General features: G+C 38.5%; 1 protein-coding gene across 3 annotated transcripts in view; it reads left to right on the top strand.

Moving 5' to 3' along the window:
- LOC139984172 (uncharacterized) overlaps nucleotides 1–14,966 on the top strand; it is a 73,551-nt gene that overhangs the window by 35,444 nt on the left and 23,141 nt on the right. For 2 of the 3 annotated variants that reach the window (XM_071997941.1, XM_071997939.1), the window contains exons 15-27: nucleotides 1,963–2,246; nucleotides 2,665–2,813; nucleotides 3,907–4,066; nucleotides 4,679–4,975; nucleotides 6,205–6,558; nucleotides 7,080–7,202; nucleotides 8,137–8,490; nucleotides 9,619–9,729; nucleotides 10,096–10,431; nucleotides 10,625–10,738; nucleotides 11,946–12,056; nucleotides 12,654–12,989; nucleotides 13,967–14,008. In XM_071997941.1, the coding sequence (XP_071854042.1) occupies nucleotides 1,963–2,246; nucleotides 2,665–2,813; nucleotides 3,907–4,066; nucleotides 4,679–4,975; nucleotides 6,205–6,558; nucleotides 7,080–7,202; nucleotides 8,137–8,490; nucleotides 9,619–9,729; nucleotides 10,096–10,431; nucleotides 10,625–10,738; nucleotides 11,946–12,056; nucleotides 12,654–12,989; nucleotides 13,967–14,008 (2,771 nt within the window). The remainder of the gene's footprint in view (nucleotides 1–1,962; nucleotides 2,247–2,664; nucleotides 2,814–3,906; nucleotides 4,067–4,678; nucleotides 4,976–6,204; nucleotides 6,559–7,079; nucleotides 7,203–8,136; nucleotides 8,491–9,618; nucleotides 9,730–10,095; nucleotides 10,432–10,624; nucleotides 10,739–11,945; nucleotides 12,057–12,653; nucleotides 12,990–13,966; nucleotides 14,009–14,966) is intronic. The other variant, XM_071997942.1, reaches the window with a different exon arrangement.

Genomic DNA, 14,966 nt, shown 5'->3' with positions numbered 1-14,966 from the left:
TGTAACCACAAGGTGTGCATTGACTCTGGGGGAACATGGGTAACCTACTCCGGGTAGCTGGCCATGGCAGGCATTCCTACAATTCCAAAGCATCGTCTGCGGGGGCTGTCCTGGTATCCAACAAATGGGCGGTGACAGCAGCTCATTGTGTAAGGTGAGTTAATCAATGTACCCAGAGGGTGTGCATTGTCTCTGGGGGACATGTTAAGCAGCTCATTGTGTATTAATCAATGTAACCACAAGGTGTGCATTGACTCTGGGGGAACATGGGTAAGCCACTCCCGGTAGCTGGCCATGGCAGGCATTCCTACAATTCCAAAGCATCGTCTGCGGGGCTGTCCTGGTATCCAACAAATGGGCGGTGACAGCAGCTCATTGTGTAAGGTGAGTGTATCAATGTACCCAGAGGGTGAACATTGTTTCTAGGGGGACATGGTAAGCTACTGCTGGTAGCTGGTCGTGGCAGGCATTCCTTTAATTCTGAAGCATCGTCTGCGGGGCTGTCCTGGTATCCAACAAATGGGCGGTGACAGCAGCTCATTGTGTAAGGTGAGTTAATCAATGTACCCAGAGGGTGTGCATTGTCTCTGGGGGACATGTTAAGCAGCTCATTGTGTATTAATCAATGTAACCACAAGGTGTGCATTGACTCTGGGGGAACATGGGTAAGCCACTCCCGGTAGCTGGCCATGGCAGGCATTCCTACAATTCCAAAGCATCGTCTGCGGGGCTGTCCTGGTATCCAACAAATGGGCGGTGACAGCAGCTCATTGTGTAAGGTGAGTGTATCAATGTACCCAGAGGGTGAACATTGTTTCTAGGGGGACATGGTAAGCTACTGCTGGTAGCTGGTCGTGGCAGGCATTCCTTTAATTCTGAAGCATCGTCTGCGGGGCTGTCCTGGTATCCAACAAATGGGCGGTGACAGCAGCTCATTGTGTAAGGTGAGTTAATCAATGTACCCAGAGGGTGTGTATTGTCTCTGGGGGAACATGGTAAGCTTGAGATGCCTCGTAAGGTATTAATTGGTCATATTTTCATCCTCCTCTGTTAGAGAAATGTTCAATAATTCATGACTATTTGTGAAGTTATTTGTTATATATTGGGATTTTTACTATGTTGATAATGCAGTCTGTTGTAGCAGCCATAGGTGTACAGTAGGGGGCCTTTTTTTGTTACCCATTGTAAAGTTTAAACGTTTTCTTATTTCTCCACACATTTTTTGGCGGTTACCTCCCCCACTCCCCCTTTGTCATTGCTAAGTCTCCTATGCCCTCTAGTGATGGTGTGAGACAAGATAAACGTTCCCAGTCCTTGAAGAACTCAATTTCCTTGGACACAGGTCGAATGCGAAATTCCTAAAATGGATATATGGATCTTATCTTATGTCAGACATGCCAGGTTTAATATGGCATTGGTTGTGAGTTCAGTGTTGTAAAATCTTGGGATCCTTATTATCACTTAATGTGGATTAAACACTTTAAGTAGAGCTCTTTTGTCTCAGCAGACATGGTGGTACATAATGAGCCTACGTATGGATTAAAGGTACTGTGTCGAAATGAGAAGCTGCAGCAATTGCAAATCCAGCTGCAGCAAGGCTGCATCCATAACAAGCAACACTGACAGACCCTGCAGTGCCTATAGTGTGAATCTGAAAAGAACAAAGATTTCCTTCAACTTCCAGCTGCAGAAAATATTAATTACAGCCCTCTCAGCATGCAGTCTACACTGATAAGCCAACATGACATTAAGAACAATGAACCAAAATACTGCCCTTCATACTTCTCCTCCCCCCACCCCCCTCCATCCCACCCCCATTACTACTTTGAGGCCAATATCTTTCTACTCAAGGAATTGGTCAATGTTTTAGAAAATTACTTTCATTTTGAAAAAAAAATGTTTGTCTGTAATTTTAACCAGCCGACTTAAAGTATTTAGTACCATTGGTTTTATCCTGTTCAGTGACCCAGGTGTCAGAGATGGTCTGGAGGCAGTGATATTAGGAGAAACAGACATTATCAATGGTACCACAACCCGCCTGACGGTAGAAGTAGAACGTGTCATCTTACACCCCGGTTATTTGGGGACCTTCGTAGACAATGACATCGCCCTCCTTGAGTTGTCTGTGCCAGTGGAGTACGACGATTACGTCCGACCTGCTTGCATTCCAGAAGGTAGTTCATTCAACGAAGAAGGCCAGTACTCTAACTGTTATATCACTGGGTGGGGTTATACCCAGGAAGAAGGTAAGAAGTACTCAAAAACTAGTTATATTTAGCTACCCCCCTCTACCTCCCCCCCAAGGAAGGAGGTAAGAAGTACTCAAAAACTAGTTATATTTAGCTACCCCCCCTCTACCTCCCCCCTCTTCCCCCAACTTTTTGTTTAAGCTTCCCTTTTGAAAAGTTTCCAACTGGGGAATTTTTTTAAAGACCAAACCAAAATGAAAAATAGGGAATTTCTATCTATGAACAAATGTGACATATAAATTATTCTGACAAAACCGTGTGGTGAAAAGCATTTGCCATCAAGTCGTCACGTAGGGATCTAGTCTCTGTGTTGTAGAGATTATTTTGTCCCAAATCTGCATTTTTATGTCACGGTCAAAACTAAAGGCTGCTTCAAGTTTTTTACTTCTTTCCTTTTCCCTCTGTCTGGATGCAGGTCCCCTAGCAACAAAGCTACTTCAAGCTAACATTCCATTGGTGAATCAGACAGTCTGTGCCCATCAGTTGGCAGAGCAAGGTTTTATGACAGTGACTGAAAACATGATATGCGCCGGGGCTGACAACAGTAACGAATCTGTTTGCCAGGTACAAAATCGAGGTTTCAGTTTTAAATTTAGTAATGAATCTGTTTGCCAGGTACAAAATAAAGTTTTCAGTAGGTTTAAATTTAGTAACGAATCTGTTTGCCAGGTACAAAATGTGGGTTTCAGTTTTAAATTTAGTAACGAATCAGTTTGCCAGGTACAAAATAAAGGTTTCAGTTTTAAATTTAGTAACGAATCTGTTTGCCAGGTACAAAATAAAGTTTTCAGTAGGTATAAATTTAGTAACGAATCCGTTTGCCAGGTACAAAATGTGGGTTTCAGTTTTAAATTTAGTAACGAATCTGTTTGCCAGGTACAAAATAAAGGTTTCAGTTTTAAATTTAGTAACGAATCAGTTTGCCAGGTACAAAATAGAGGTTTCAGTTTTAAATTTAGTAACGAATCAGTTTGCCAGGTACAAAATAAAAGTTTCAGTTTTAAATTTAGTAACGAATCTGTTTGCCAGGTACAAAATAAAGTTTTCAGTAGGTATAAATTTAGTAACGAATCCGTTTGCCAGGTACAAAATGTGGGTTTCAGTTTTGAATTTAGTAACGAATCTGTTTGCCAGGTACAAAATAAAGGTTTCAGTTTTAAATTTAGTAACGAATCAGTTTGCCAGGTACAAAATAGAGGTTTCAGTTTTAAATTTAGTAGAGAATCTCTTTGCCAGGTACAAAATAAAGGTTTCAGTAGTTTAAATTTAGTAATGAGTCTGTTTGCCAGGTACAAAATAAAGGTTTACGTTTTGAATTTAGTAACGAATCTGTTTGCCAGGTACAAAATAAAGGTTTCAGTTTTAAATATATACATCTGCATATCAAATATCAAATAGAAGTAGTCAGATTTTTTAAGTCTTTTGTTTGAATTTAAAATAGTTGGTAAAAAAATTGAAGGAAAGGAGACAATGAATTTTGGATTTTGTGAAAGTGTACAATAGAAAGCTTTTGGAAGCCTTGAATTTGCTATAAGTCAAATTAATTCCATATTAAAGTTGCTGATTTTGGACTGTTATTTTTGTTTTTTAGTGTAGGTTATGTTACCACCTGTTGTAATGGCTGTCATTAGAGAGTATGTTTACCTTGATCTAACAGGGAGATAGCGGAGGGCCCCTGGTCTGCCAAGAAGCAGATGGCCGCTGGACACTAGTTGGTATCACCAGCTGGGGGTACGAGTGCGGCCAACAACAGAACCCGTCCGTCTTTACTAGGGTGTCCCAGTATGTGGATTACATCAGCTCAATTGTTAGAGGAGGTAAGTCCACAATAAAGTTTTAATTTTCTTGGTCCAAAGTTTCTTACTGATTTTCACTGTTTCCAGTAGGAGTTGTGAATTTCATGACATTTGGTGATGGTTAAGACAAACATGGAGTATGGGACAAAATTATTGTTTTAATTAATGCCACACAAAACATGCTAGAAAAAATAAATTGTTGTTAAATTAATACCACAAAATATGCTAGAAATGCTATTTATGGTCACTCATGCTCAAACTTCAATGGTATTTTATACTGCAACCCTGAAGGCATTTAGCCTCTCTGAGATATTTAATTGTGTAATTGGACAATTTCCAATGTGTATGCATAATAAGGAGAGTCAAAGCCGCCCAGAAGGTAACTCCTAGATTAGGTTAGAAGTTGTTAGCAACACTACTGATGATCTTTAATAGCAAGCTGCATCCTATTTGAGAAAGTTGAGATATATAATTGTCAGATTGGACAATTTCCAATGTGTATGCATAATGAGGAGAGGCAAAGCCGCCCAGAAGGTAACTTTTAGATTAGGTGAGAAGTTGATGCCAACACTACTGATGATCTTTAATAGGAAGGGTTCTATGTGAGATAGTGCAGACTTCTCTCCTCTTCAGATCCTGTCGTCACTTGCGAAACTGTGAATCAAGACTGTCTCGCCCAAGTACCTTACTCAGACACTTTTACAAGCTCCCAAGATGTCATTCTCGACTACAGGGACTTGGTATCCAACTACGTCTATATGGATATGTGCACCGTGGAAGAATTGGATTCACTCCTCTGTGGATATTTCTTCAGAGGTTGCTCAGAGGGGCGGTTACCCTGTAGAGGACACTGCGAAGAGTGCATACTAGAGGACGGTCTCTGTTCCGATCTACCTTATGGCCCTCCAGGGGAAGAATGGTGTATTCAGGGTGAGTTACAGTCTGAAATGTTAACCGGTTTCAAAGCTTACCATTAACGATGTAGGGATTTTCCATAGCTTAACAGAGAACACCCATAATTTCTAAGGCCTAAAGGCATCCAATATATACTCCTTCAGTGGCTGATAATTAAATGGTAAATTTTACTGATTTGATTGCAATGGATTGGCATATTGACTGAAGCTTCAACCAACGGCAGCAGCAAACACATTTATCAAAACTGGGGGGGGGGGGGGCTGACTGCATTACAGGGGAAATTTTACTGTCAGATTTAATCGGTAATGTTTTTTACCAATCCAGTTTGTGTCTGCTCTTGGTGGCACATCTTATGTTATGAACAGAGGTTTTGGTTACACCAACAGGATTATAGTAAAGGGAGAGGTGATTATGTCATTTTAATGTCGGCTGAGTACCATGTCATTACACCTTTCTTAAGCACGCAGAAGTTCTTTATAGCATTTATAGAAAACATCGCACTAGTTACGTGAATGCGTGGCAGGAAGTGGAATACAACGATAGAATGTTAGTCATGAAAAACTGTCGATGGGGATCGTCAGTGTTTTAGTAGAGGGCGCTGTCACATCGGTCCTAACAGGGCCGTAGAAACGACTCTGGGATCCTAATGTACATAATCTATCCTGTCTACAGATCTCCAAAGATTTTTGTGTAGCAATGTAACATATATTTCAATCTATGTGCTAGTTGTGAATAATATGTTTGTCTTCTTTAATTACAAGGAGAATCGCTGGTACAAGTACAGTATTTTCCATTTCGGAGACTTGGATATAGTTTCACTGATGCTCAAATTTAAACTCAGTTCAAGTGGACGTGATTGAAAATACCTGAAAGAAACTCTCTGATTGGTTGACAGTCAGACGTATGTTAATTTGCCAAACGAATATTCGTTGCTAAAATGTGCCAGTTATGAGTGGTTAGAAACAAACCGTATGTTAGCTTGAACATGTCACACTATGTGTGAAGGGAATGTGCAGGTAGTTTGCCTAGACGTTTCTGTCAGAGATTTCTAAAATTAATGATCAGTGATTTCCAGACTGGATGCAGCTTGTCAGAGTTTTTGCGGAACTAGATAGGAGTGATATGACAGGCCCCTCTATTTTATACTACAATTTATGACATAAAATATTATTTGATGAGAATGAAGAGTTTTTTATAAAGCAGGAATTATTCCAATTCGTGTTTTTTCCTTTTCTCTATATTAGGACAAGACTTCTGTGGTGAGAAGAGTATTACACTACCAGAGGGAACTCCATATTTCTTGACCAACCCATTCTTCCCCACTGAACATAAGGCTAAGAGGGATTGTGTCTGGGTTATTTCTGCTCCAGAAGATTACCACATAGTAGTGAAGTTTGATGTTCTGGACATAGATACATACTTCCACACACTGTCGTTTGGATTGGGGTCCAACCCGGAAAACAGAACTTCAACGGTTGCTAGGCGATACCAACACACTGAACTTGTCTTGATTGAGAGTAACTTGGCTTGGCTGCGGTTCGGAGCAAGTCTGGACCATTCCTACCGGGGCTTTGCTCTAAAATTCATCACTATGAATGGTATGTATAAACACATTTGTATTGAACTGGGGTATGTTGTGTTCTTTGAGGCTCTCCAGTGTGTGAACAGAGAATGCTGTCATAATGTGCTTTTACCCTACTGTTTACAGACCTCTGAATCCAAGTAACACCAATGCGTAAGCATTGGAACACACAGGGTGAACTTGGATAAAGCCATGCTGGGTGATTGGCTAGTCCAATGTTTAAACTTGTGCAATTTGTGCTTTAGAAAACACAAGTTAAGGATGTTTAAAAAACAAGGGAGACTTTTAAAATATATTTCAAAAGATGTCTTCTTCAACAATTAAAAATGAAACTGTTTACATTTCATTCTTAGTCTGTAGACTTGCTTCTTCTCTTTCATGTCCTGAGTAACGAAATGTTATGTTAAATAATCCAAGACATGCATGTCACCATTTTGTTATTTTTTTTTCTTTACATAAAATGTGGTTGATACAAACCAGTTTTTTTTATCAGCGTATTTTGATTGTGTTTTGTTTTTTCATTTTCATTTTTTTCAGAAACCTTCCCTTGTAATATTGACAGTTTGATCTGTGGAGGTGTCTGCCTCCCAGAAGATTGGATCTGTGACGGTGTGGCGGACTGTCTCCTCGGAGAGGATGAGGCCTCTTGCTCACAAACCGGTGAGGGTTGAAACTACTGTATGGGCTGGGGCAACAACGATACACAATTTAAACTAAACATTTTTAATTTTAATTTTAGGTTTTACAGTCTTGTTCAGGGCCAAGGCCCTCTCACACGACTTTACAGCTTAACCCTGGTCATTGGTAACTTGTCACACCTACACACCAAAGTGTGCACAATATGATACAGTTTATAGTGATAAGCCTAGCTACTTGGTCTCATTACTAATAATGCATGTCTCTGTATGAAACTTTAGGCAGTATTTGTATGTTTTGATTCTTAATTTGGAGTTCTTCTGGATGTCGGCCTGGAATACGAGTTGCATTTAAAATCTGGTGAAAGGCATTAAAGTAGTTATCACCCTTTCACTTTAACATTTAAGTAAAGTTTCAGTTCTTGTAGAGCTAACTATACTACAAGTTATCCTGCCTGCCTGTAATTTACCAGCATTTATCTTGGGTGTAGAATAGGCATTCTTCACAAACCAGTGAGGATTAAGAACTACAGAATGGATGGGGGACAAGGGATAAAATGGGTGGAATACTTGTCAGAAAAGAAGCCAAGTTAACTAAAACCAATTTTAGCTTGCTTGATTTTAGTGCTCTAATGTACCTGTATAGCATTCTTTGTTAGATCCTCAATTTGTAGGCACTATCGTGCAGCAAAATTAATAAACAATTGATCAAATCATATATATGGTCATCCCCCAAAACCAACCCCCCCCCCCCTCCCAACACATACATGCAAATCAGAACAGAGTAGCGACAAGGAAAATTAAAAGCAAATTCTTACCATGTCAAAATATCAAAAAGAGTTAATATTTGCTTCTATTTGTGTACAATTTCAACCTTTCCTCTCAACTTTTGCTTTGTATTCCTTTGTATTTGTTTTAACTTATGTTTCTAATTCTCCATTGTTTTTCCCCCTAACCAGATTACAGCTACAGCATGCATGTAAACAGTGATGAAGAGCTGCATTTCTTCTCACCCGGTTATCCTCACTCTTACCCATCAAACATCGACGCCGCTTGGGTCTTCACCTGCCCGAAGGACTACGTCCTCAGAATCACAATCTTGAACACGGACACTCAAGAGTGCTGTGATATCATCACCGTCCAAGACGGCGACGGTCAAGAACTTTTAAGCTGGTCCGGTTACTCTGACCGTGACTTCCCGACAGTGACGTCCACCGGTAATAAACTGGAGGTCAACTTCCGAGCCAATGATGGAGTACAGTTTGCTGGATTCTGGGGGAAGGTCGAGAGATTCAATGTTTCTGAGAGGGATCGTAAGTAGATGAAACTATCAGGACAATATTTTTTTAGATTTTTTTTTTTAGATTTTGATTGACGAAGCTGATGAACAACTGAAATTATAACAGAGAGAAATACCTTTTGTGTTTGCCCTCATCAACCTCCTTTCATGCTTAACATATTCATTTATTAAGTGTGTTACAGTGGACAAATGTGTATAACAAAGAGAGTGTAATATAAATCTGATGTAAAAGCAACATTTTTTTAGAGCTTTTTTCCAGATTTATGGATTTAGCCAACTAGTGTTAATAAAGACGTTAAGTTTCCATGGGAAAGTGAGTTTGTTTGTTTTGTATGGGTCAAAGGTACCATAAAGACTCTGGCTAACACAAGGTACACCAAGGATAGTTGTGTGCTAATCAAGACAGCCGAATACACTTCATGAATATTCATGACGCTGTCATAATTCTCCCATTGTATGCTGTTTGGTACTGTAAAGTAAAACACTGATGGTACTCTCAAGATATTGCTGTGGTACTATGAAGATATCCCTTGACTATTCCCTAACAGCCTGATGGTACTACAATCGTACCCCTGATTGTATATTCTAAGTATTTCTATTGTACTGTCTAGGCTCCCTGGTGGTACTCTTCTGGTACTCTGTCATATTGTGGTACCCCTAAGGGTATTCTCTGTGCAAGGATAATGACCTTTACCTTTAGGTATTCCACTGGTTCTCTTTAGGTACCTTAATGGCAGTCTCTTGGTATCCTGATGCACTCGACACAAATGCGATCATGTTACCCTGATGGTATTATGAGACCTTGTTGTGTCCTCATGGTACTCTCAGGGTGTTGCAATGGTACTCATTAGGTACCCTGATGGTACTCTCGTGTTACCCTGTTGGTACACTCATTGAATCTTTATGTACCATGATAGTGCTCATAAGGCACCCTTATGGTACTTTCGTGTTACCCTGTTGGTATTCTCATATTATCTTTGTGTACCATGATAGTGCTCATAAGCTACCCTGATGGTACTCTTGTTTTACCCTGTTGGTATTTTCATAGAATCCTCATGTACCATGATGGTGCTCATAAGGGTACTCCAGAAAGCATTCCTTGTTATCGCTTGATGTTCTTGTTTTCTTTATCCTCCAACAGTTTATGACTGCGGAGAGAAGTTTGATTGCCTTCACGGAGTCTGCTTACCGACAATAGCTGTTTGTGATAACGGTTTGAACTGCTTTAATGGTCTGGATGAAGTGTGTGAAGGTGAGCTGAAAACCACAGTTTTCTTATCTTGGTATCAAAGATAAAATAGCAAAAAAAGAGAAAAATTAATAACAAAAGGACAAAAAAAATAGCAGGAAGACGCAGGGAAAAGAAATACAAGAAATTCTGTAAAATGATTTTATTTGTTTAGTTATTGAATAAATAACATGTTATCTCTCGGCCTGTATCCATCCTGAATTTTGTTTATATGGTCACACTAAATGTTAGAAGTAGTTGTGTCTTAGACAGATGCTGTTGACATTGATGGTTACTTGCAAGCATTGCTGTCACTTATAAAGTTATAATCATTGAAATAATTGGTAAATCATTGTATATTTCTAGTTTCTGTTGTTTATTTTATTTCAGAGCACGTTTTCATTAATTCTACCTACAACCTGACGTCACCGTATTACCCATTCCCGTATCCAAACGATTTTCATTACAAATGGTATTTTACAACATCCCCCGGCCAGCGATTGCTGTTGACTTTCTACGATATCACGACCGAGGCAGATTTTGACTTTGTAGAGGTAGGAGAAGGGAATGCAACTCGTCTTCTGGTCTGGTCCGGTAGTTCGACAGACGGTCAATTAAGGGTCCTCTCCTCGGACAGTAACATCTGGATTATGCTCCAGACCGATGACCTTGTAGCAGCGTCAGGATTTGCAGCTTCGGTAGAAATGACCAGCATCACTCTAGAGGGTAATCCCTTACTTATCATTATTATATTCATCAACTTTCTGGTTTTCAATATTCAACTGCATTTTGGGAGCACTTTGAATGATTGTTTATTCTTTGATTGAACAAGATACTTTAAGTTGTCTTATGTCAATGGTGTTAAAGGAAAACTTGTGCTTATTATGACTTTTCTTTCCTTGTTTTCTTGTTATTATAGACCACAGCTGTGGGGATGAGTTTAATTGTGCAAATGGTGTGTGCCTTCCTCATGATAAAGTTTGTGATACAGAAAGGAATTGTGGGAACAGAGAAGATGAAGTTATCTTTAACTGTGAGTTGGTTCTTAATTGACCAGGTTTTCATACCGTGTGTAGCAGGTTTTATAAATTATATTTCTAATTAATATCTTGAAAATAATATTGCACTGTGTACAATATCTGCCATACATTGTTGTACATGTTCAGAAATTTGTTCCTTTATGAAGCATTTTGTTATGCAGTTTGCCCATTTTATGATATTGTGATAATGGAGTAAATTTTTCCCTGTTATACATAAGACCTTCCTATCAACTCTATGTTAAGTATGATTGCATTAAACACTGATTTGTAGTTTGATTTTCATGATTGTCAAATATATGCATACCTGATTTTATTTTTAATTATTCATAATACGAACCATAACTTCAAGGTATTGCGGATGGTTTGGGGTCATGTGACTCCATGAAGACGTACTGCTGACTGCAAGGGTGTCCTGTTATGCATGCTAAGCCATTTTATACTTCCATTATAATTATTTACTCTATATAACTTTACGATGAAAAACTTGTAGTAATCAACCATTATAATGTTAGTACAAATTACAGCAAAAACACACATATGGACTTTTGACAGTGCGCACAATAATGTGGGACAATTTCTGAGTGTCATTGTTGCATTGTAAATTAAAACTATGAAGTGATAGCATCCAAACATTGTAAAATAATGTTTTGATTCAGGCAAAGCAGTTTCTAAGATATGAACACAACCAAGGAAAGAATAAAACTAAACCTAGACAGGTGGCAAATTCCAGATTATTCCAGTTAATCAGGATTCTACCATTATTGCTTCAAAAACAAAGGGATTTTTTACGGTGAAGTGACACACCCACTGGATCAATTGACCCTAACGAACTTACCAGTGGATATAATGTAAGGAAGGATTAAGAGGTTTGCATTGATGACATCCAGGCAGGATCGTTGGGATAAAGTTTGAATCAATGCTGGTAGTATTATTTTACCTGTGGTCTTTGTACTATTATCTTTTACCCATTGTCTTTTAGTCTACTGCTTGCTACCTATTGTATTTTAGCATACAAAAATTTTCCCCATTGTCTTTTGGACCACTATTTTATACCATTATCTTTTAGCCTAGTATCTCTTATTTTATTATCTTTAACGCCTATTGTCTGTCTATTAACCTATTAGCTTGTAGCCAATTATCTCGTATCCTATTATGGCTTAAGCCTACAATCTTTTAGCCTATCGTATTTTGTCCCTGCAGGTTGTGATTTCATTTGTGGGGACTCAGAGTGTATCACATCCAGCCAAATTTGTGATGGATTCAGTGATTGTGTCGATGGGAAGGATGAGAGCTTTGATTCCTGTGGAGGAAGTAAGTAACACTGTGACATTTGTGACAAAAGTGACTGGATAAAGAGGCTAAACACAAAGTGAACTTAGTTATACCATCAAAGATTATCCCCTTATTTCATTGGTCTACATACCATTTAAGATGGCTTAGTCGGTTACTTGGTGTATTCTGCTATTAAACTCAATTTTTTTTTTAATTTCTGGATGATCAAGTCAAAACTTAAACTGAAATCTCCAACTCATTTGTAAGTGCTGTAATTGTGTTTTCCTTATTTGGTTGAAAGGTTTAGCAAGCTTGCTTGTGGTTTGGATCTAGTTGGCCCAGAAAATGCAACAATATCAGAACTGTGTATATGCATCTCTGTTTGCGTATATGCATCTCTGTCTGCTCAATGTTTCAAAAAGTCTTGACCGCAATCTATAGTTACGTAAACATAGTGGCGTCCACACAAGGTGCAGAGGGTCTCTTATCATAAAAAAGTGGAAAACACAGTTCACTAGAATCAAGTTAATTGCTCCAATGTAAGCCTCCTAACACGATGAAGTACGTTTGGCGCAAGGTTTTATTCTCTCGTTCCGGTATTAATATTTTTTTCATACCCTTACAATTCTCTTCCAGCGACATATCTCAACGTTTCTGAGCGGCTGGTGCTCTCCTCACCCAACTTTCCCAACGGCTATCCGAATGACTTGGACATCGTCTGGAGTATCAAGAGCGAGGTCGGATCTCACCTCTCCTTCGAGATCAACTCCTTCCAGACCGAGGCCGAATCGGACTTTATCTCTGTATCGGAGGGGGTCGGAAACAATCTGACAGAGTTGGTCAGGACGTGGTCTGGGAACGATGACAGCTTGGTGGTGTTCTCCGACAGGGAACAAGTCCATATATCATTCCGATCTGACGATGCCATCAAGAGGGAAGGATTTCAAATTAACATCACCTCCCACTCATTGGGTAAGCTGAAAAATTGGACTACGGTCTTTACAAAAAATATGTATCTCACAATATATGTAATAATAATCTCCAGTCAATTGCAACCTAAATATCAGATATTATTCAATTAAATTTGTATGTCAGCAAAACACTGAAGAGGAAATTATCAACAAAGTTTGGAATGTACAAAGGTATCATTTAAAAAAAAAATGGGAGTTCAAACAAGTTGTGTAAATCTAAGGTGATTTATTCAGCAGGCTAGGCATTAAGGTAGTGGTGTAACAATTTTCGGTCAATGATTCCTCCAAATTTATCACTAACTCAAACTATTCAGATACTGTTATTCTAGCAATTAGATGAACCGTAATAAAAATAAAGCAACTGTTTGTTATTGTTTTATGAATGAAGTAGCTTAGACGTGAACAAATATAAATAGGCCTCTCTTCATTTTGGTTAATAAGTTCAATATTATAATGATAAATTCAATAACAATAGTAATAAGTTCAATAATATAATAATATATATATATAGGTCGAGTGGATAAAGGCGGTGGCATTTGAAGCAATGAGACTTAGCAATTGGGAGGTTTGGGGTCCGATACCCGGTCATAGTAAAGTGGGCTTTTCATCCAAGAGCAATCTACGGTTTTCCAATCTGTAATGACTTTCTAAATTGAAAAGATTCCAAATTTGAGTTAAAATGTTGACTTGGAAGCCACCCGACAAGTAAGTTGTAAGCCATATGCTGTTGCGGGTTTCTCCCACATTTGTGCATCATAAAAAAAAATGATACCTGCTGATAACTATTATATAATAATAATAAGATCAATAATATAATCATAATAAGTTTAATAATGATAATAATAAGATCAGTAATGTAATAATATTAATAATATTTTCCTTCAACAGGTTAGACCATGTCTTGAGTATTTTTGTTAATTTATAAACTCAATTTCTAGTTAAAGATTTCTTGTATTTTATGGTTAATTTCATTTGAAGGTATTGATGAAGACTGTCTCAGCCACAGGTCACTACTCTCAGGTAGTTTAAGCATGACCGCCTGCTCAAACTATGTTGTGCTGTCTCCTAACAATATTTATACTAATCTGCTCGTACAATGCTATTTGTGCTCTGTGTTTTGTCTGTCCGCTTTAGTTGAGGCTAAAGTAATTTTGCTACAGTGATTTGCATCACTGCCCAATGTAGTATTTTAGTGACTTACAAACTGAGCCTTATTATTCACAATATTACTCTCGTCAAACCACAGGGCTGAGGACAGCAGTAGCCGTATATGAAGAAAGCCACTTTACATAAAATATTAAGATATGGTCGCAGTATGTAGAATGTAGAGTTTATGAACAAAAAATGTTGAACATTATCACCAAAAGAACAACTCTGCCAAAAAAATTTAACATGAGGCTAGTTTCACGTGCTTGGCATTCCCTTTGTGTCATTCTGTTAGAAGTATTGATTCAAACCAGATAGAACCAACAAAGCCTTCAGCTGTAGGATTTAATATCCTTCCCTGGGGGGTCTCCAGTAGTTCGATCACAAGGCAGCAACTCTTTTGAGTCTTTTGAAGGATTATGAAATTCATGAAATTTAGCAAAGAATGATTGTTTAATATAAGAGTCTGCGATCGCTGTTAAATTTAGAGTGACATGAAGCATAAGCATGATTTAGTGTACATTATTCCTGCATATTTGAAGGAAGTTTTTATGCATGAACAAAACTAACAATGCTTCCGAATTGTAAGATATGTAATTATTTTAATACCAAACTTAACATGCAAATGCAAGCATGTAAAATGCAAAAGCTGTTGATGCTCACTGCATGCTTTGTCAAGTAGTAATTACAGAGAAAGGGGATTAGCAGATGGCAAGGGGTGGGGGGGGGGTAGAAATTGAAAGTTGGGATAGAGTTGATGGATGGGGGTGGCAGGGATAAAGTTTGTATGATCCTCACCATTGTCCAACCGTGGCCTCATTGCTATTAGACC

This window comes from Apostichopus japonicus, chromosome 17 (genome assembly GCF_037975245.1).
Source record: "Apostichopus japonicus isolate 1M-3 chromosome 17, ASM3797524v1, whole genome shotgun sequence".
Lineage (NCBI taxonomy): Eukaryota > Metazoa > Echinodermata > Holothuroidea > Aspidochirotida > Stichopodidae > Apostichopus > Apostichopus japonicus.
Note: the sequence above shows the minus strand (reverse complement) of the source record. Positions and strands in the feature narration are given on the sequence as shown.